Consider the following 21,125-nt stretch of genomic DNA (forward strand, 5'->3'; position numbering starts at 1 on the left):
AGGAAGAACGCTGGGATAGGATGGCACCAACCCCACCTCTGACGCGTCAACCTCCACCACAAACTGCCGGGAAGGATCAGGGGCGATGAGGATGGGAGCGAAGCGGCGACTTTTCAGTTTGGCAACGCAGCCTCTGCTGCGCAGGACCACCTGAACGGAGTCTGGGTGGAGGTTAAGGCAGTCAAAGGAGCGGCTAGTTGGCTGAAGTTGCGAATAAAACGCCGGTAAAAATTGGCAAAGCCCAGAAACCTCTGCAGGGCCTTGCGGGAATCTGGAGTTGGCCAATCTACCACAGCCTGAATCTTGTCCGGATCCATGCGCATCCCCTCGACCGACACAATGTAACCCAAGAAAGGAACAGACTGTGCATGAAAAGCGCATTTCTCCGCCTTGACATAAAGACCATTCTCTAACAGCCTCTGAAGCACCCGCCTGACGTGCTGAACATGTTCCTGGAGAGAATGAGAAAATATCAATATGTCATCCAGGTAGACATAAATGAACTGATCTAGCATATCTCTCAACACATCATTAACGAGTGCCTGGAAGACTGCGGGAGCATTGGAAAGCCCAAAAGGAAGAACGCGATATTCAAAGTGCCCCCTGGGGGTATTAAAAGCAGTCTTCCATTCATCCCCCTCCCTTATGCGAACCAAATGATAAGCGTTACGGAGGTCCAGTTTCGTGAAAAAGGAAGCCCCCTGCAGACGCTCAAAGGCAGAAGACATCAACGGCAAAGGATATGTATTCTTCACCGTGATGTTGTTCAGCCCTCGATAGTCGATACAGGGACGAAGAGACCCGTCTTTCTTCTTCACGAAAAAAAACCCCGCCCCCGCCGGCGAAGAAGGGCGAATGATCTTGGCTGCCAGAGAATCAGAAATGTATTTCTCCATGGCCTCCCTCTCCGGACCAGAGAGTGAATAAAGTTTGCCCTTAGGCGGAGACGTACCTGGTAATAAATCTATAGCACAGTCATAGGGACGATGCGGAGGTAGAGAAGCAGCCCGAGACTTACTGAACACTCCCTTCAGATCGAGGTACTCACTGGGCACGTTTGACAGGTCCGCGTGCTCCTCCTGAAACAGAGAACAGGACACAGAGGGACAGGCAGACAACAAACAAACAGCATGACAACTCTCACTCCAAGAAAGAACAGAATTCTGACTCCAATTAATATGAGGGTTATGAAGCACAAGCCAGGGATGCCCAAGAACTACTGGAGTAACAGGAGTGTCAGTTAAAAGAAAATTAATTATCTCAGTGTGATTGCCAGAAGTGATGAGTCTTACTGGACCTGTAGTGTGAGTGATGGAAGGAAGAGATAGACCACTGAGAGCATGGACAGCAATAGGCTGAGAGAGAGCAACCACAGGAAGTTTAAGTCTAAGAGCCAGGTCAGAGTCAAAAAAATTACCCTCAGCACCAGAGTCAATTAAAGCCTGACAGTCATAGGTGGCTGAGGACCACTGCAACTTGACTGAAAGAAGGGTAGCAGCAAGAGAGGATTTAATCAATGTGATCCCACCCGTCAGTAACCCCTTACCTACTGACGGGTTCTGGCTTTTACGGGACACTGCGCAGCGATGTGCCCAGGCGCTCCGCAATATAGGCAGAGCCCCTCATTTCGCCTCCTCCGCTTCTCCTCCAGGGAAAGGCGGGATCTGCCCATCTGCATGGGTTCTGGGTCGGCGAAGACGACGTCCGTGTCGCAGGAGGTGACAGGAAGGTGGTTCAACAGATTGGCTGCCGTAGCTTGGCGCGCTCGCTGATCTCTCTGCTGCAATCTGGTATCCACTCGAATAGCCAGACTAATTAAGCCATCCAGCGATGTGGGTAACTCCAGTAAATAGATCTCATCCTTGATATATTCAGCCAGTCCATGTAAAAACATATCCCACTGTGCCTCTAAGTTCCAACGGCACTCCGCCGCCAGGGTGCGGAATTCAATGGAGTAATCAGTGACGCTCCGATTTCCCTGCCTTAACTCCGCCAGAAAACGAGCCGCCTCCCTGCCCGAAACTGCCCGATCAAAAACCTTCTTGATCTCTTCCGAGAATGAATGAAACGAAGTACAACAGGGAAGTCTCTGCTCCCAAACTGTAGTTCCCCAAAGAGCCGCCCGTCCAGAGAGCAGCGTTATGACAAACGCTACTTTCGATTCCTCAGTAGGAAACGACGATGGTTGGAGGGAGATGTATAGAGAACATTTGGCAAGGAAAGAACGGCATTGCTGAGGCTCACCAGAGTAAAAGGCTGGAGGCGGAAGGTGGGGTTCGTTGAAATGAACAGCCTGATTCGAGATAGAAGACGCAGGTGGACTAGACACAGTGGGTAGCTGAACAGAATCAGTCTGGAGACGCTGTAGCTGGGTGGTCAGTTCCGAGACCTGAGAGACCAGGACTTGAACTGCGCGATTAGAGGCTGCCATCTGTTCCTCCTGGCGATCCATGCGTGAATTACTGTGAGACAAAAAGTCTCTTAAATCTGTCGTACTCGCTGGATCCATAAAGGGTTGGATCGTTCTGTCACGGTACAGAAACTCAAGATCCAATTGCGAGTCAATAATAAGTCTTTATTAGACAACTCCAATAATACAGCCACAGAGGAAGTGCTGATAATCCGGTGAAGCAGAATCTCCAGCTCAGGCAGTGCAAACGCTCCAATAGTCCACACTTTCCAGGGGGAAAGGAACAGCAACCAGGCGAAGAAAACTCGGGAACTAGAAGGACTGACAGAGAGCGAGACAGGACATGAACAACAACGATCCAACAATACCCCACAAACACGCCAGCCAGATATAGGCAGTGCAGACGAGCAACACCTGTACTGCTCTGATTACCTCGTCAGGTGCACGGTAACTAGGCAACGCTGACAAGCACAACGAGCAGAGCCACACACACACACACACACACACACACACAGAATGAGCACCCAGACCCATGAACCATGACATATATGGAATGAAACTTGAATATATGGAATGAAACTTGAATATATTGAATGAAACTTGAATATATTGAATGAAAGTATAAATATATGGAATGAAACTTGAATATATGTAATGAAACTTTAATATATTGAATGAAAGTATAAATATATGGAATGAAACTTGAATATATGGAATGAAACTTAAATATATTGAATGAAACTTGAATATATTGAATGGAAGATTGAATATATGGAATGAAACTTGAATATATTGAATGCAACTTGAATATATTGAATGGAAGATTGAATATATGGAATGAAACTTGAATATATTGAATGAAACTTGAATATATGGAATGAAACTTGAATATATTGAATGGAAGATTGAATATATTGAATAAAACTTGAATATATTGAATGAAAGTATAAATATATGGAATGAAACTTGAATATATGAAATGAAACTTGAATATATTGAATGGAATATTGAATATATTGAATGAAACTTGAATATATTGAATGAGAGTAATATATGGAATGAAACTTGAATATATTGAATGAAACTTGAATATATTGAATGAAAGTATAAATATATGGAATGAAACTTGAATATATGAAATGAAACTTGAATATATTGAATGGAATATTGAATATATTGAATGAAACTTGAATATATTGAATGAGAGTAATATATGTAATGAAACTTGAATATATTGAATGAAAGTATAAATATATGGAATGAAACTTGAATATATGGAATGAAACTTGAATATATTGAATGGAAGATTGAATATATTGAATAAAACTTGAATATATTGAATGAGAGTAATATATGGAATGAAACTTGAATATATTGAATGAAACTTGAATATATTGAATGAAAGTATAAATATATGGAATGAAACTTGAATATATGAAATGAAACTTGAATATATTGAATGGAATATTGAATATATTGAATGAGAGTAATATATGGAATGAAACTTGAATATATTGAATGAAACTTGAATATATTGAATGAAAGTATAAATATATGGAATGAAACTTGAATATATGAAATGAAACTTGAATATATTGAATGGAATATTGAATATATTGAATGAAACTTGAATATATTGAATGAGAGTAATATATGGAATGAAACTTGAATATATTGAATGAAAGTATAAATATATGGAATGAAACTTGAATATATGGAATGAAACTTGAATATATGGAATGAAACTTGAATATATTGAATGGAAGATTGAATATATTGAATGAAACTTGAATATATTGAATGGAAGAATGAATATATGGAATGAAACTTGAATATATTGAATGAGAGTAATATATGGAATGAAACTTGAATATATTGAATGAAACTTGAATATATTGAATGAAAGTATAAATATATGGAATGAAACTTGAATATATGAAATGAAACTTGAATATATTGAATGGAATATTGAATATATTGAATGAAACTTGAATATATTGAATGAGAGTAATATATGGAATGAAACTTGAATATATTGAATGAAAGTATAAATATATGGAATGAAACTTGAATATATGGAATGAAACTTGAATATATTGAATGGAAGATTGAATATATTGAATGAAACTTGAATATATTGAATGGAAGAATGAATATATGGAATGAAACTTGAATATATGGAATGAAACTTGAATATATTGAATGGAAGATTGAATATATGGAATGAAACTTGAATATATTGAATGGAAGAATGAATATATGGAATGAAACTTGAATATATTGAATGAAAGTATAAATATATGGAATGAAACTTGAATATATTGAATGGAAAATTGAATATATTGAATAAAACTTGAATATATTGAATGAAAGTATAAATATATTGAATGAAACTTGAATATATTGAATGAGAGTAATATATGGAATGAAACTTGAATATATTGAATGAAAGTATAAATATATGGAATGAAACTTGAATATATGGAATGAAACTTGAATATATGGAATGAAACTTGAATATATTGAATGGAAGATTGAATATATTGAATGAAACTTGAATATATTGAATGGAAGAATGAATATATGGAATGAAACTTGAATATATTGAATGAAAGTATAAATATATGGAATGAAACTTGAATATATTGAATGAAAGTATAAATATATGGAATGAAACTTGAATATATTGAATGAAAGTATAAATATATGGAATGAAACTTGAATATATTGAATGGAAGTTTGAATATATGGAATGAAAGTCTGAATATATAGAATGAAATTTGCAGTGTATGGAATTAAAATGCAAATTTGACAGTATTTAATGAATAATAATATACTGTAGCAAGTTATATCCTTGTTATCAGAGCGATAGTTTTCTGAATTGAATGACTTTAAAAATATAATTTCTTCAAATTTTCCAATATTTTGTTGAACTAAAAATTTTGGCAACAGCTGATCATATTCCAAACAAACAATACAAACAGTTTGGAGTGTACATCCCATCACCTTGATATCCCATCATCTCAGACATTTCTCACACAGTGCTAATTCTGACAGCATTTTGATTTAGTTTTAGTCTTTTAACTAAAATGCCATATAGTTTTAGTCATATTTTAGTCATTTTAATTGTTTTAGTTTTAGTCTAGTTTTAGTCGACTAAAAATACAGTAGATTTGTTTGACTAAAATCCACTGAGTTTGGTTAAACTGTAATGCATTAATAAAGCATTTAAGTATCACACAACTTTTACTTGAATACATGACTAAACTGACAGTTTGACATAATTGTGTGTGTTTTTGGACAATTCAAGTGCAAAAAGACAAAATAGAGCTCAATGCTGTGCTCCTCAGGGCCTAACGCATACGTTTTATGGCTTTAGTTAACTATAATAATCCTGATAGTAAAATCTATTTATTGAATAATGTCCTTAGTCTTTCCTTCCTGTGACTGGAATCCCCGAAACAAGACTGAAATACACCGGAATTCTTATTTGCAGGCTGTTCATTCAAGTTCATGAGGGAGACAAAATATGCATTCTTACAACCGTCTAAAACACATTACCAAATAAACATTGTAAAGTAAACATCGCTATAATTAATCAGCATTAGTTCATAAGCAGTTGCCTGTCATACATGTGTGCTATTCATTTATTGCAAACCGCTCTGAATCCGTTTTAAGCACTGTTGTTCGAGCCTGTAGAACATGCAACAGCGCAGAGTTTTCTCGCGGTTAGATCAGAACGTTACAATTCATATGTGCGCATCTATCACACAGTTCTGACTGGGAATTTTTCTCATTTTTATTTGTCGACAAAGATAGCATCGATGCAGATTACTACAAAACTACACAAATGTACTGTTCACACAAGCAAGTGTTCCTTTTTTTTTTTTTTTAACTGTAAGATACCATTCACTTGTTTCAAAATACATACTCTTTAATGTCAATCATTCACCCAATTGAAGTTTCGTCCCATATATTCAAACTTTTATTCTATATATTCAGATTTTCATTTCATATATTCAAATTTCATTCCATATATTCAAACTTTTAATCTATATATTCAGACTTTCATTTCATATATTCAAACTTTCATTCAATATATTCAAGTTTCATTCTATATATTCAAACTTTCATTCAATATATTCAAGTTTCAATCCATATATTCATACTTTCATTCCATATATTCCAAGTTTCATTCCATATATTCATACTTTCATTCCATATATTCAAGTTTCATTCCATATATTCAAACTTTCATTCAATATATTCAAGTTTCATTCCATTCCATATACTAAAATTTTCCTGAATGGCATGCCATACTCCTGATATTAACATGCTCACAAATGTTTTTTTTTGGGTTGTTTGTATTTTATTGAATCTGCACCACAGATGAATCCTGATGACTTTCTTCAAACTGTTTCCTCTGAGAGCACTGTACCAACATCAGATGTTCAACTACACTGATATTCTATGGTAAAACAAACTCCTTGACTACTGATTATGTTTTGTTCTTGAATCCATGGAAAGAAGCAGAAACACTTAAATAAAACACGTATTTGCTAAAGCAGTAACATTGTGAAATATTTTTACTATTTAAAATAACTGCTTTCTATTTGAATATATTTTAAAATGTAATTTATTCCTGTGATCAAAGCTACATTTTCAGCATCATTACTACTCCAAGTGTAACAATATTCCTGCATAAAGTATACTCTGTAAAGTGAATGTATTTTTTGTAAGGTAATTTTTTTTTCACCAAGCTGATGTAATTCATTGGTCAAGATATGTGATGGAAATTTGCTCCCTAAAGAAATCACTTGAAAATCTGTTGAGCTCATCTCCAGCCTAGCAGCAGAAGGGCTTTATAAAACAGCCCAGCCACAATGTTTTGCAGTGCACATGGAAGCTGATCTGCATTAACAACAAGGTACAATTTGATGGATTTTTTGCTGAGTGTTATATTTGTAAATCCTGCATGTTACACAAGGTTTGCGGAGATTTATTTAAAGTTAGTGTAACAACCATTTAAATTACCACTAATACTTTGTAATATTTTATTTTTATTGTATTTATTATTATTGTTTGTTCTTTAATAATAATACATTGTTATGATAATAATTCAATAATTCACTGTTTTCATGTTATATTATTTGCTTTTCCAGCCTGAAGGATGAACAAGTCTGTTGGTTTTGATCTATTATTTTCAACCTATGAGTCGCTGGGCTCATGGAAATATGTATCGACTATTTTTATTTTTTTAGTTTACTCAGTTGCAACCTTAGCAAACATATGTATAATGCTTGTTATATACTTAGAATCGAGTCTCCATAAACCTATGTATATATTTTTGTTTAACCTGTTATGCAGTGGACTACTCGGAAGCAGTGCAGTTTGGCCAAAAGTGCTTTCAAATCTCCTAACTGGTTTACACACTAGTTCATACGAGGGGTGTCTTCTCCAAGTCTATTTGCTCAGTGTTTTTGCTGCTTGCACTTACTCTACTTTAACAGTAATGGCCTATGATAGGTATATATCCATTTGTAAGCCATTACAGTACCATAATATCATGAATCCTATTAAAATTAAAAGTTGGTTAATTATAAGCAATTTAATTCCTGTTTTCTCGATAGCTGGTCAAATATATTTGACATCAAAAATACCCTTATGCAGCCATACTCTTAATAAACTATTTTGTGATAACCTTTCAGTCATTAACATATCATGTGGCACAAGCAGCTTCAGCCTTTTAAGCAATGTGTATGGTTTACTTATAATAGTTTGTTTATCTGTGCTCCCTACATTTCTGATTTTGCTGTCTTATGTTAAAATACTTTCTGTTAGTTTAAAGGTGTCAAAAAATAGTCAAAGCAAGGCACTTGGAACTTGCATTCCTCATTTGATAATCTTCATAAACTATTCCATTGCCACAATTTTTTCTGTTATATATAACAGACTGACTGTGATTGTGCCTAGCGAGATGAATGTCTTTATATCAGTCCAAGTAACACTGTTGCCACCACTTTTGCATCCAGTAATATATGGTGTTAGAACCAAAGAGATCAGAAAATGTACCGTTAAAATAACCCAGAGATTGTTTGCATCAACAAACTGTTATTATACTTCAAAACTAAAAGTACCTAAAATATTTGCAATTTCAGGATCTCTGTAAAATATTTGATTTACACACAGTTCTATAGACAACCAAAGACATGTTTAAAAGCAAATACTCTTGTCTTCCTCTTCTTATTATATATATATATATATATAGAGAGAGAGAGAGAGAGAGAGAGATATGTATAGAGAGAGAGAGAGAGAGAGAGAGATTTTTATTTATTTATTTTTTTCCCCCCAGAATTAATGCCCTCAGTAATTAGTTAAAGTTAAATTAGTTTGGTTAAATGACAGCAGGGCTCAAGCTGACATGAACACAAAACCTAATATGTTGTGCAGCATGATTTGAGAATGTTCTTGTGAATTGAATCGAATTGAATTGAATTGAATTGAATTGAATTGAATCAAGAACATCTGACCTTTATGCAATGGAGTTCTCAAGCTGGATATGCTTTTTTCCAGGTTTAAAAGGTGAAGAAAAAATAATAATTATAATAAATAAATAATAAAAATGTGTTCAAAAATGTAAAGTGTTCAAAGCAGTTCATTGTGGTCTCAGAGTTTTGACTCCACTGCAAGCTTATTTAATTGGTTTAGCATATAAATCACATGTTCAGACTGTAAAATGTACTGATAGCAGCCTTGAAAATTATTTCTACCATTGCTTATTGCCTAATATGGTCAAGCCATGGTCATTTAGTAATTTGACACTATTATTTTACTATATTTCAGAAGAAAAAAAGTATGTAGGCTTAATGCATGTAAAATGTAAAATGTAGAATGTAAAATGCAGAATGTAAAACATTTACATTTTGAAAAATTGTGGGAACTGACAAATAAATATTGACTCAACAAATTGCTTCCCAATAATTCTCCCCAAACAAAAAATTTGTGTTAGCCGAACAAGCTTTGCAGCAAAAAATGCGTGTATGCATGCGCCTCAGAGAAACCGTTGCTGTAGTGAATTCAAATTCCTGTGCGCGGGAGAGCAAGAGGGCGGAGCCGATGCTGAAGGGCGATAGAACATCATTTACAGACGCATTTTCTATTATTAAAGTTATGGTGAGTATACTGAGTTTTGTATTTATTAAGTCATGTTTCACGTACTACATTATATTTTGCAGAATAACAGTGAATTCACACCTTTACTGGTGTCATGTTGGCGTTTATAACTTAGTTTAGCCCATACTGATCTCTCGGTAGGGGTGTGTGATATCGTCAGTGATAATATTGCAATTGTTGTTTTAACGATGTGGGATTGACATTATCCTGTATGTCACAAAATCCAAACAAAACACGCCTAACTTACTGAGTGCACGAATACATTTACGTTACGTGATGAAGCTCGGACTAGTGTGCGTGCGCATTTGCAGTGCGTTTTTTCCCTGCATTATTCAGTCTTCACAACAGTTCAATAAACAAGATGCGTTTTAGACACATTATTGCCTGTTTTTGCTCTATTTTACCAACAAAAATCATTCATATCAAACACTTTAGGAGCCGGCTGTCCACGGTAGTCCTTAAGATACCAGCACAATAACACAATCAGCAAAATATTGACTAATTATCATTATCGATAAAATCCCAGAAAAAATTGATATACAATTTTTGTCAATATTGCAAACCTCTATCTCTCAGTTACCTAAAGTTATTTAACTAAATTGTTTTTATCTCACTTTATGATGAATATATGAAATGTATGAGACACAAGGAACACGTTTCTGCTATAACTATTTTTTATTTTTTTTTGTTCCCACGACGTCATTGTTGTGGCACGAAATGCAGCTGGAGGGCAGGAAGTGATTTTTCTCCATAGGAATCAGTAGCAGAAACTCAAGATGCCTGTGTTTTGCGTTGTTTATGAATGCTCAAATGGAGAAAACACAAGGAGCTTTTATTGTGTACGAAATTGTGTTGTTCATAAGAGGGGAAAAGTCAAGAAATTGAAAAACGCAGGAAAAAGTGGCTTGTAAACCTGCGTCTGCGGTCGGGAGGAGCCGAGTCGGATAAGGCTTGTGTGTGCAAATGGTTAATATAAGATATAATAATATATTAAGATATTAATACAGATAAGAGATAATCTAGGGCTGCCAACTCTCAAGCATTCAGCCTGAGACAGTCAGAATTCACTCAATGCTAAACGACACGTAAACACAATGTAAATAAGATATTATTTGCAGTTTAGAGAGCTTCATTGATTATAACGGAACATTGTGAGATTGCAATAAATTGAAGTGAGTGACAGCTTTTTAGTGATTATAAAAGTGTTATTTGCTCACTTTCCTGGGCTGTAAACAATTCAGAATTTGAATAAAAGTTTTGCTTTACGTGCTGCTAACAGGACCAACGTACGCAAACCCTGTATGCAGCAAAGTGTCAGGACTGACTAAAAAAAGAGAACGGATGAGATAGAGGAAAGTCCGTGCTGTACTGGTTTAAGCACTATAACAAGAGAAAGGTATAAACAGAAAAACACAACATATGTTACGTGATCCTTGTTATGAAGAGGAGTGATTTTTAAACTAAATTGAAATACTTGCCTGCAGTGGATATAGGCTAATCAACTAACCCTGACAGCTATTTCGAATATTATTAGTGAATCCCATATTTATATGAGGAATGTGGGGTGTACAGGTGCATCTCAATAAATTGGAACATCGTGGAAAAGTTAATTTATTTCAGTAATTCAACTCAAATTGTGAAACTTGCATATTAAATAAATTCAATGCACACAGACTGAAGTAGTTTAAGTCTTTGGTTCTTTTAATTGTGATGATTTTGACCCACATTTAACAAAAACCCACCAATTCACTATCTCAACAAATTACAATATGGTGACATACCAATCAGATAATCAACTCAAAACACCTGCAAAGGTTTCCTGAGCCTTCAAAATGGTCTCTCAGTTTGGTTCACTACACAGTAAAACCTCCAGTGTTAAATCAACACTCCCAGTGTATATATAATCCACACTCAGAGTGTTAAAAAAGTAACACTGAAGCAGTGTTAAAGTTAATGAGATAATTAGTTTAGTAATTGAGTGATGATTGAACATTAATGAAGAACACCTGCTGTTAACAAACTGAATCACTGAAAGAAAGAGAACAAAACAGAAAAAAAAGAGACGAGACGAGCAGAAATACAAGAACTACAACTGACTTCAGTCACAGCCTTCGATGAGATCAACACAAGATAAAAGAAGACATTAAATCTCTCAAGATCTCAGCAGAGGATGATTAAACAACTCCATAAACAGCATTACCAGCTTCACACGTTACTAACCAGATTGACTTTAGATGTTGATGTTTTAGTTTTGTTTGAATTACCATTATCGAGGTCAGTGTTTGCTTTAGTTGAGCTCTTGGCCCTTGACTTAAAACATTCTAGTTTTTTTGGCTGTCATAATTGTGTGTTTGTTTAGATCTGTTAGTTATGGCAAAAAATAAAAAAAGCCAAGAGAAAATGAGATCAGGGTTGGTTACATTTCGATAAAGTTGTAATCAGCGCATAGTGGCTTAAGTAACTGATGTAATTTGGAGTATAGTCACTGGTAGATTTATTAGTTAACTTTGTTATTGAGGTTATGATATACGTAGTCTACCATCTGACAGTTTTAATATTAATCTGAAAGACTTTTGAAATTTATTCTGCACTGAAAGTTTTGCTTTTCTTCATCAAACAGACTTCAAGAATCAGCATATGAATCTCAACAATGGTGACAATCAACATAAAGCTCCATGTTGCAGTGCATTCTGGGAGCACCAATCAAAACTCATCCATGGCTCCCAGCATGCAATGCGACATGAATAAATTATGCAGCTGTCTTAGTATTTTCTTTTATTCTTACTATTTCCTTTTGTTTTGCTATTTTGTTGTGACTTTTAGCAGCGTGTTTTGTGATGTTCACAGAGGATCTTTTTATCTGAATTTGTTGATTGTCACCATTGTTGAGATTCTTACGCTGAGTCTTGATGTCTGTATGATAATGCAGTCTTAAGCTTCTAGTGCCGATTTACTTTTGAAAGTCTTTCAGATTAATCTTAAAACTGATGGCTCAAGCTTTATATTTTATGTGAACAAAGCCAAAAATTTTAATCAATCAATGATGATGCTATGAATGAAATCAGTTATGGAAATCATTAAATGCTGGTGACCTCTTTATGAAAGTCCAACCATCAACACCCAAATGCCATAACTAACATGTCTAAACAAACATGCAGTTATGGCAGCCAAAGTAATTGTATTGTTTTAAGTCACGGGTCAAGAGCCCAACTAAAGCAAACACTGACCTCGATAATGGTAATTCAAACGAAACTAAAACATCAACATCTAAAGTCAATCTGGTTAGTAACGTGTGAAGCTGGTGATGCTCTTTATGGAGTTGTTTAATCATCCTCTGCTCAGATCTTGAGAGATTTAATGTCTTATTTTATCTTGTGTTGATTTCATCGAAGGCTGTGGCTGAATTCAGTTGTAGTTCTTGTTTTTCTGCTCGTCTCGTCTTTTTTTTCTTTGTTAACAGCAGGTGTTCTTCATTAATGCTCAATAATCACTCAATTACTACACTAATTATCTCATTAGCTTTAACACTGCTTTAGTGTTACTTTTTTAACACTCTGAGTGTGGATTATATATACACTGGGAGTGTTGATTTAACACTGGAGGTTTTACTGTGTAGGCTACACAATCATGGGGAAGACTGTTCAGCTGACAGTTGTCCAGAAGACAATCATTGACACCCTTCACAAGGAGGGTAAGCCACAAACATCCATTGCCAAAAAAGCTGGTTGTTCACAGAAAGTTGAGTGGAAGGAAAAAGTGTGGAAGAAAAAGATGCACAGCCAACCGAGAAAACCGCAGCCTTATGAGGATTGTCAAGCAAAATCGATTCAAGAATTTGTGTGAACTTTACAAGGAATGGACTGAGGCTGGGGTCAAGGCATCAAGAGCCACCACACACAGACGTGTCAAGGAATTTGGCTACAGTTGTCGTATTCCTCTTGTTAAGCCACTCCTGAACCACAGACAACGTCAGAGGTGTCTTACCTGGGCTAAGGAGAAGAAGAACTGGACTGTTGCCCAGTGGTCCAAAGTCCTCTTTTCAGATGACAGCAAGTTTTGTATTTCATTTGGAAACCAAGGTCCTAGAGTCTGGAGGAAGGGTGGAGAAGCTCATAGCCCAAGTTGCTTGAAGTCCAGTTTTAAGTTTCCATGGTCTGTGATGATTTGGGGTGCAATGTCATCTGCTGGTGTTGGTCCATTGTGTTTTTTGAAAACCAAAGTCACTGCACTCGTTTACCAAGAAATTTTGGAGCACTTCATGCTTCCTTCTGCTGACCAGCTTTTTGAAGATGCTGATTTCATTTTCCAGCAGGATTTGGCACCTGCCCACACTGCCAAAAGCACCAAAAGTTGGTTAAATGACCATGGTGTTGGTGTGCTTGACTGGCCAGCAGTGATGGGAATAACGGCGTTATAAATAAACGGCGTTACTAACGGCGTTATTTTTTTCAGTAACGAGTAATCAAACGAATTACTGTTTCCCACGTTACAACGCCGTTACCGTTACTGACAATAAAATGTGCCGTTACTATATTATATTATTAGAATTAAATTTTTCAGTTCATCTGAATGGATGCGCAGTGTAGCTGTATTTGACGTACCATAAACTCTAGTGTGAAGCGCACGACTCGCCGTCGCTTTCTCTCACATACACGCACGCAAAGAAAGGCACAGAGCAAGAGAGTCTTTCATAACATGCAGAATTGACGCGCTACATGTAAACGATATTCCTGTCAAAATAACGGAGTTCCTTTGGAATTCTTCCGCTTTTAAGAACTGCCGGTTTCTCTGGTAGTGGGCGGAACTAATGCGCAAACGACAATCTCATTGGCTGGCGCTCACCTATTATCCTCCCTGTTTTAATTTCAGCAAATCAACTCGAGCGAACGCAGACAACGTGATTAATATTCATGAACCCAGCAGCTCATTAATCCTTATGCGTTTTATATTAATGACAAATATGCATTCATACTTGGTTATTCTAATTACTAAAGTTCTATCATCATATAATATTAAATTGTCATAATATTATATTATAATGCTTGACTGACTGATATTAAGTGTCAGTAGATAAATAGTGTAGATTAATGTACAATGTTTTATAATAATAATTTATTCTTTTTAGTGTCCATTTCATTAATTTAACATATTTAATATTGGGGGCATCCAAGTTATTTGACATTTGAACAGTTTTTAAAAAGTAACGCAATAGTTACTTTCCCTGGTAATTAGTTACTTTTATAATGATGTAACTCAGTTACTAACTCGGTTACTATTTGTGAGAAGTAACTAGTAACCATAACTAATTACTTTTTTAAAGTAACGTGCCCAACACTGCTGGCCAGCAAACTCACCAGACCTGAACCCCATAGAGAATCCATGGGGTATTGTCAAGAGGAAAATGAGAAACAAGAGACCAAAAAATGCAGATGAGCTGAAGGCCACTGTCAAAGAAACCATACCACCTCAGCAGTGCCACAAACTCATCACCTCCATGCAACGCCGAATTGAGGTAGTAATTAAAGCAAAAGGATCCCCTACCAAGTATTGAGTACATATAGTAAATGAACATACTTTCCAGAAGGCCAACAATTCACAAAAAATGTTTTTTTTATTGGTCTTATGAAGTATTCTAATTTGTTGAGATAGTGAATTGGTGGGTTTTTGTTAAATGTGAGCCAAAATCATCACAATTAAAAGAACCAAAGACTTAAACTACTTCAGTCTGTGTGCATTGTATTTATTTGTTACACGAGTTTCACAATTTGAGTTGAATTACTGAAATAAATTAACTTTTCCACAACATTCTTATTTATTGAGATGCACCTGTATATCACTCCTTAAACTTTGCTGCATGTACAGAGTTTGTGGCCGTGGGTACTGTTAGCAGCACGTAAAACAACTTTTATTTAAATCTTGAATTGATTACATGGAAGCGATATTTGCTCGCTTTCTAGGCTATAATCACTAAAAAGCTGTCACTCACTTCAATTTATCACAATCTCACGGTTCCATTATAATCAGTGAAGCTCTCTGAACTTCAAATAATATCTTATTTACACCGTGTCTACATGTGGTGTTTAGCATTGAATGAATTCTGACTGTGTCACCTTTTATCTATTTATATATGTCTTTATTAATATCTTAATGTATTATTATATCTTATATTAACCATTTGCACACACAAGCATTATCTGACTCGGCCCCTCCCGACCGCAGACGCAGTTTTACAAGCCACTTTTTCCTACGTTTTTCGGTAAATTTCTCGACTTTTCCCCTCTTGTGAACAACACAATTTCGTGCACGATAAAAACTCCTTTTGTTTTCTCCGTTTGACTGATTTGAGCATTCATAAACAACGCAAAACAGAGAAAATTACTAGAAAAGAATCAAATTTCACAGTGAGTATTTAACAGTAGTTCTTATTGGCAGAGGTGTAAAAAAGTACTCAAAAATTTTACTCAAGTGACAGTACAGATACTTAGAGAAAATTTTACTCAATTAAAAGTACAAGTATCTGGCCAAAAACATACTTGAGTAAAAGTAAAAAAGTACAACTTTAAATTGTACTCAAGTATTAAAAAAGTAGAAGTACTTTTTTTCTAACAGATATACAGAAGTTTTGTTAAAGGGAGAAAACGAAACACAATGCACAGGTCAAACATATACATCCAGTGCAACAACAGCATTTCAAATGCAGCACAGTGGAACACACACACAAATACAGGGAAAGGGATTAAAAGGAAACTCTATCCTTTCCACCATCGTGCCATCCAATATATATATGACTTTCATTTATCAGATGAACACAAACTAAGATTATTAGAAAAAAATCATCTCTCTTTGTTTAATTGAATTGAATATACTTTATTATCCCATTCCTGGGAAATTCATCTTGGACAATCATGACATCCCAGTCAACACGTGAGGTCACGCGATGATCACAGTGACATCACACCATTCTCATACGGTGATCCTCACAGTGTGAGTAATATATGAGCTCATTGTGAACTCAAAATGTTGAGCAGGTTGAGAGGAGGCAGCTCAAATATCAGTCACTGGGGGACATTCTACTTCCTGTTTCTCAACACTATCACAGAGATATCACAGAGATATCACAGTGCTCTCACATGATGAGCTCATGAGTGCACGCCCAGCTAACAGATTTCTGTTATAAGATGCAAGTGAAACATATGTTACCATCGTGGTGAGTAGTGTTTGCTTTAGTTGGGCTCTTGACCCTTGACTTTATAATGTTATATATTTTTGGGGCTGCTGTAACTGTGTTTGTAAAGCACATTTGTTATGGCAAGAAAAACCAAAAAGAGACTGCAACCAGGTGATACTGGTTTGTTATTGATGATAACACAGTCGTCACCTACACTCAATATGCAGTCTTGGTGAGGTTTTATTAATCAACAGTTTCTAAATATAAAAGCTCTGTGATTATACAGTATAGGACCCAGCAGTCTCATCAATTATGAAGGATAAAAGCATAAGACACAAACATTATTAACTATCCTCTTATTTAAAAACAAAGAGAGACATCAAGAATCAGTGTATGAATCTCAACAATGGTGACAATCAAAAGTTTCATGTTGCAATGCATGCTGGGTACCTAGTATCTGTGCAGTGAGTGCACTTTGACCTCACTTTAGTATGAGCACACAGTGAGGGCGCTGTGAGGTTACACTTTTAGCTCACTGTTACCTCACATTGTGACCTCATCACGAGTATCCTGTGAGATCAGGGTGAGATCACTGTGAGATCAAATTGTTGACTGGGATGGCCAGAACGTAACATTGACACAAACTACACATAACAACTCACAATAATTTACACATATCAATATATTTAAAGCTACAATATGCCAAACTGACTCATATTTTTGCTCTTCTCTGTTAAATAATTTAACAGCAATTGGCGCAAAAATTTTTTTGTAGCGATTTGATTTAAACATCAAAATCCTCAGTCGTCTGCAAGTCGTTAATGCAAGTGGTGGGACATCCAAAAATGAATGTGACAGACAGTAAGTCATACAACCCCTGTTAAGGAATCCGAGTCTTCTTAAGTGAAAGGATAAATACAAAAAATACAGATACCAATATTTTAAACTTGACCGTCGTATTCACTTTGTGTGGGTTCTGAAGTGGTCCTGTCCCCTTTTTATCAGCAAATATTGATAAATAATTATATGTGATTAATTAGATTAATTAATAAGCAAATCATGTAATTATTAAGATTTAAAAAAAAAAAAAAACTCATTGACAGTCTTAATTGCTACTCAATGTGTCATATAATGACATAATATCCACTACCTGGTAAGAACATCACTAAATATAAATTACAATTTATTTAACATAAAACGTTCATTTAAACACTTTTTTGGAGATTTGTAAAATGTTATAATAATAATAAAAAAGAAATCATTCCCACAAAAATATAAATTGTATTTAAATTCTCTTCACTGATTTATTTGTACTCAATCTTGTGCATTCAGCTAATATATTACACAGCTAATGGCTCTATGAAGACAGAAAGAATAGTGAATAAACTTTTTGGGGCACAACTTTGCTACCTCAATATGCTTCCTCAGACTTCATAGTGAAATTTTGAAGCCAGACATTTACCTGATGAAAGTCACAACTGAAGTAGAAATGTGCGTGCTTGATGCCTGAAAACAATGATCATTGGTTCTCACGTCAAGCATGTACATTTGAACTTCTGTTTACCATATTTATTGTGCATAAGATAAAATAAAAATGTAATGTATTTTTTAAGATGAAATAAAATTGTAAGGAGTAAAAAGTACTGTTTTTTCTCCAGAAATGTAATCAAGTAAAAGTACAAGTAACCAGTTTAAATTGTACTTGAATAAAGTACAAATCCCCCAAAATAATACTTAAGTAAAGTAATCAAGTAAAATTACTCAAGTATTTTACACCTCTGCTTATTGGATATACAGTATGTTTATTCCATATTAGTGTCAAATACTATTAGCTCTTAGATGTAATTTGTGAGGAGTAGCTTTATTGAGTGTTGCCATGAGACATGGCTCGGTGTAATGTTGGCTGTTAATGTAGACTTAGTATTGACATTGCTATTTTATACTTTTTATTTAAATTTTTATTTTTATTTTTTATTTTTTTTACGGAGTAGAGAGCTATTGGAGAACCACACAACTGTAATGAAAATGGGAATTCTTGAAATAGTAATCAGCAGCAGTTGCACTTCAAGGGGTCTGTCAAGTGTGCTGAATGTCTTTGTTGTCCTGGAAGAGGAGGTGGTGCTTGATAACTTATGAGACTTTTTTTTGTTTTTTTTTATTATTGTATGCACTCATTCTGGAGTACAACAAGGACTTAAAGGGCATATTCCAGGATAGAGACTTCAGTGAGTCGATGTATAGAAAAATAATGTACACAGTAAAACCTCCAGTGTTAAATCAACACTCCCAGTGTATATATAATCCACACTCAGAGTGTTAAAAAAGTAACACTGAAGCAGTGTTAAAGCTAATGAGATAATTAGTGTAGTAATTGAGTGATTATTGAGCATTAATGAAGAACACCTGCTGTTAACAAAGAAAAAAAGAGACGAGACGAGCAGAAAAACAAGAACTACAACTGAATTCAGCCACAGCCTTCGATGAAATCAACACAAGATAAAATAAGACATTAAATCTCTCAAGATCTGAGCAGAGGATGATTAAACAACTCCATAAAGAGCATCACCAGCTTCACACGTTACTAACCAGATTGACTTTAGATGTTGATGTTTTAGTTTTTTTTTTGAATTACCATTATCGAGGTCATTGTTTGCTTTAGTTGGGCTCTTGACCCGTGACTTAAAACAATACAATTACTTTGGCTGCCATAACTGCATGTTTGTTTAGACATGTTAGTTATGGCATTCGGGTGTTGATGGTTGGACTTTCATAAAGAGGTCACCAGCATTTAGTGATTTCCATAACTGATTTCATTCATAGCATCGGCATCGATTGATTAAAATTTTTGGCTTTGTTCACGTATAATATAAAGCTTGAGCCATCAGTTTTAAGATTAATCTGAAAGACTTTCAAAAGTAAATCGGCACTTGAAGCTTAAGACTGCATTATCATACAGACATCAAGACTCAGCGTAAGAATCTCAACAATGGTGACAATCAACAAATTCAGATAAAAAGATCCTCTGTGAACATCACAAAACACGCTGCTAAAAGTCACAAAATAGCAAAACAAAAGGAAATAGTAAGAATAAAAGAAAATACTAAGACAGCTGCATAATTTATTCATGTCGCATTGCATGCTGGGAGCCATGGATGAGTTTTGATTGGTGCTCCCAGAATGCACTGCAACATGGAGCTTTATGTTGATTGTCACCATTGTTGAGATTCATATGCTGATTCTTGAAGCCTGTTTGATGAAGAAATGCAAAACTTTCAGTGCAGAATAAGTTTCAAAAGTCTTTCAGATTAATATTAAAACTGTCAGATGTTAGACTACATATATCATAACCTCAATAACAAAGTTAACTAATAAATCTACAAGTGACTATACTCCAAATTACATCAGTTACTTAAGCCACTATGCGCTGATTACAACTTTGTCGAAACGTAACCAGCCCTGATCTCATTTTCTCTTGGCTTTTTTTATTTTTTGCCATAACTAACAGGTCTAAACAAACACACAATTATGGCAGCCAAAAATATTATAATGTTTTAAGTCAAGGGCCAAGAGCCCAACTAAAGCAAACACTGACCTCGATAATGGTAATTCAAACAAAACTAAAACATCAACATCTAAAGTCAATCTGGTTAGTAACGTGTGAAGCTGGTAATGCTGTTTATGGAGTTGTTTAATTATCCTCTGCTGAGATCTTGAGAGATTTAATGTCTTCTTTTATCTTGTGTTGATCTCATCGAAGGCTGTGACTGAAGTCAGTTGTAGTTCTTGTATTTCTGCTCGTCTCGTCTCTTTTTTTTCTGTTTTTTTCTCTTTCTTTCAGTGATTCAGTTTGTTAACAGCAGGTGTTCTTCATTAATGTTCAATCATCACTCAATTACTAAACTAATTATCTCATTAACTTTAACACTGCTTCTGTGTTACTTTTTTAACACTCTGAGTGTGGATTATATATACACTGGGAGTGTTGATTTAACACTGGAGGTTTTACTGTGTAGGAACTAGATTTTATTTCAAATACACTTTTAAGGCTTCTGGAGTCGTTTTGTGAGAGAATTTTACTTCCGCATCTGAAAACCATCAAAACCGGAAGTGACGTAATGAGAGGGAGAGTGGCCCATTTTAACCATAGGAAAACAATGGATCGCAATGACAGTTCGGACGCTGAGGACATTTTAAATGTTTATTTACACTCGTATGACGAACCACAGATACAATTATGAGCCTGCTATGCAGCCAAAAGAGCAGGGACAGGCCAGGATTAGACAGAACAACAGTCAGAGGAGACAAATTGAGTTGATGTGTGAGGAGAACAGGGCAGGTGTATTGGTGAAAGACCAGTGTCAGCTTACAGATATA

At 35.3% G+C, this 21,125-nt stretch overlaps 1 protein-coding gene across 1 annotated transcript; it reads left to right on the forward strand.

The window, feature by feature from the left end:
* The first annotated feature begins 7,580 nt into the window (after positions 1-7,580).
* Positions 7,581-8,579, forward strand: LOC131520865 (olfactory receptor 56A5-like). The gene has a single exon (XM_058745382.1). It carries the CDS (start codon positions 7,581-7,583, stop codon positions 8,577-8,579), a length of 999 nt encoding a protein of 332 aa, XP_058601365.1.
* The last annotated feature ends 12,546 nt before the right edge of the window (positions 8,580-21,125 follow it).

This window comes from Onychostoma macrolepis, chromosome 15, assembly GCF_012432095.1.
Source record: "Onychostoma macrolepis isolate SWU-2019 chromosome 15, ASM1243209v1, whole genome shotgun sequence".
Classification (NCBI taxonomy): domain Eukaryota; kingdom Metazoa; phylum Chordata; class Actinopteri; order Cypriniformes; family Cyprinidae; genus Onychostoma; species Onychostoma macrolepis.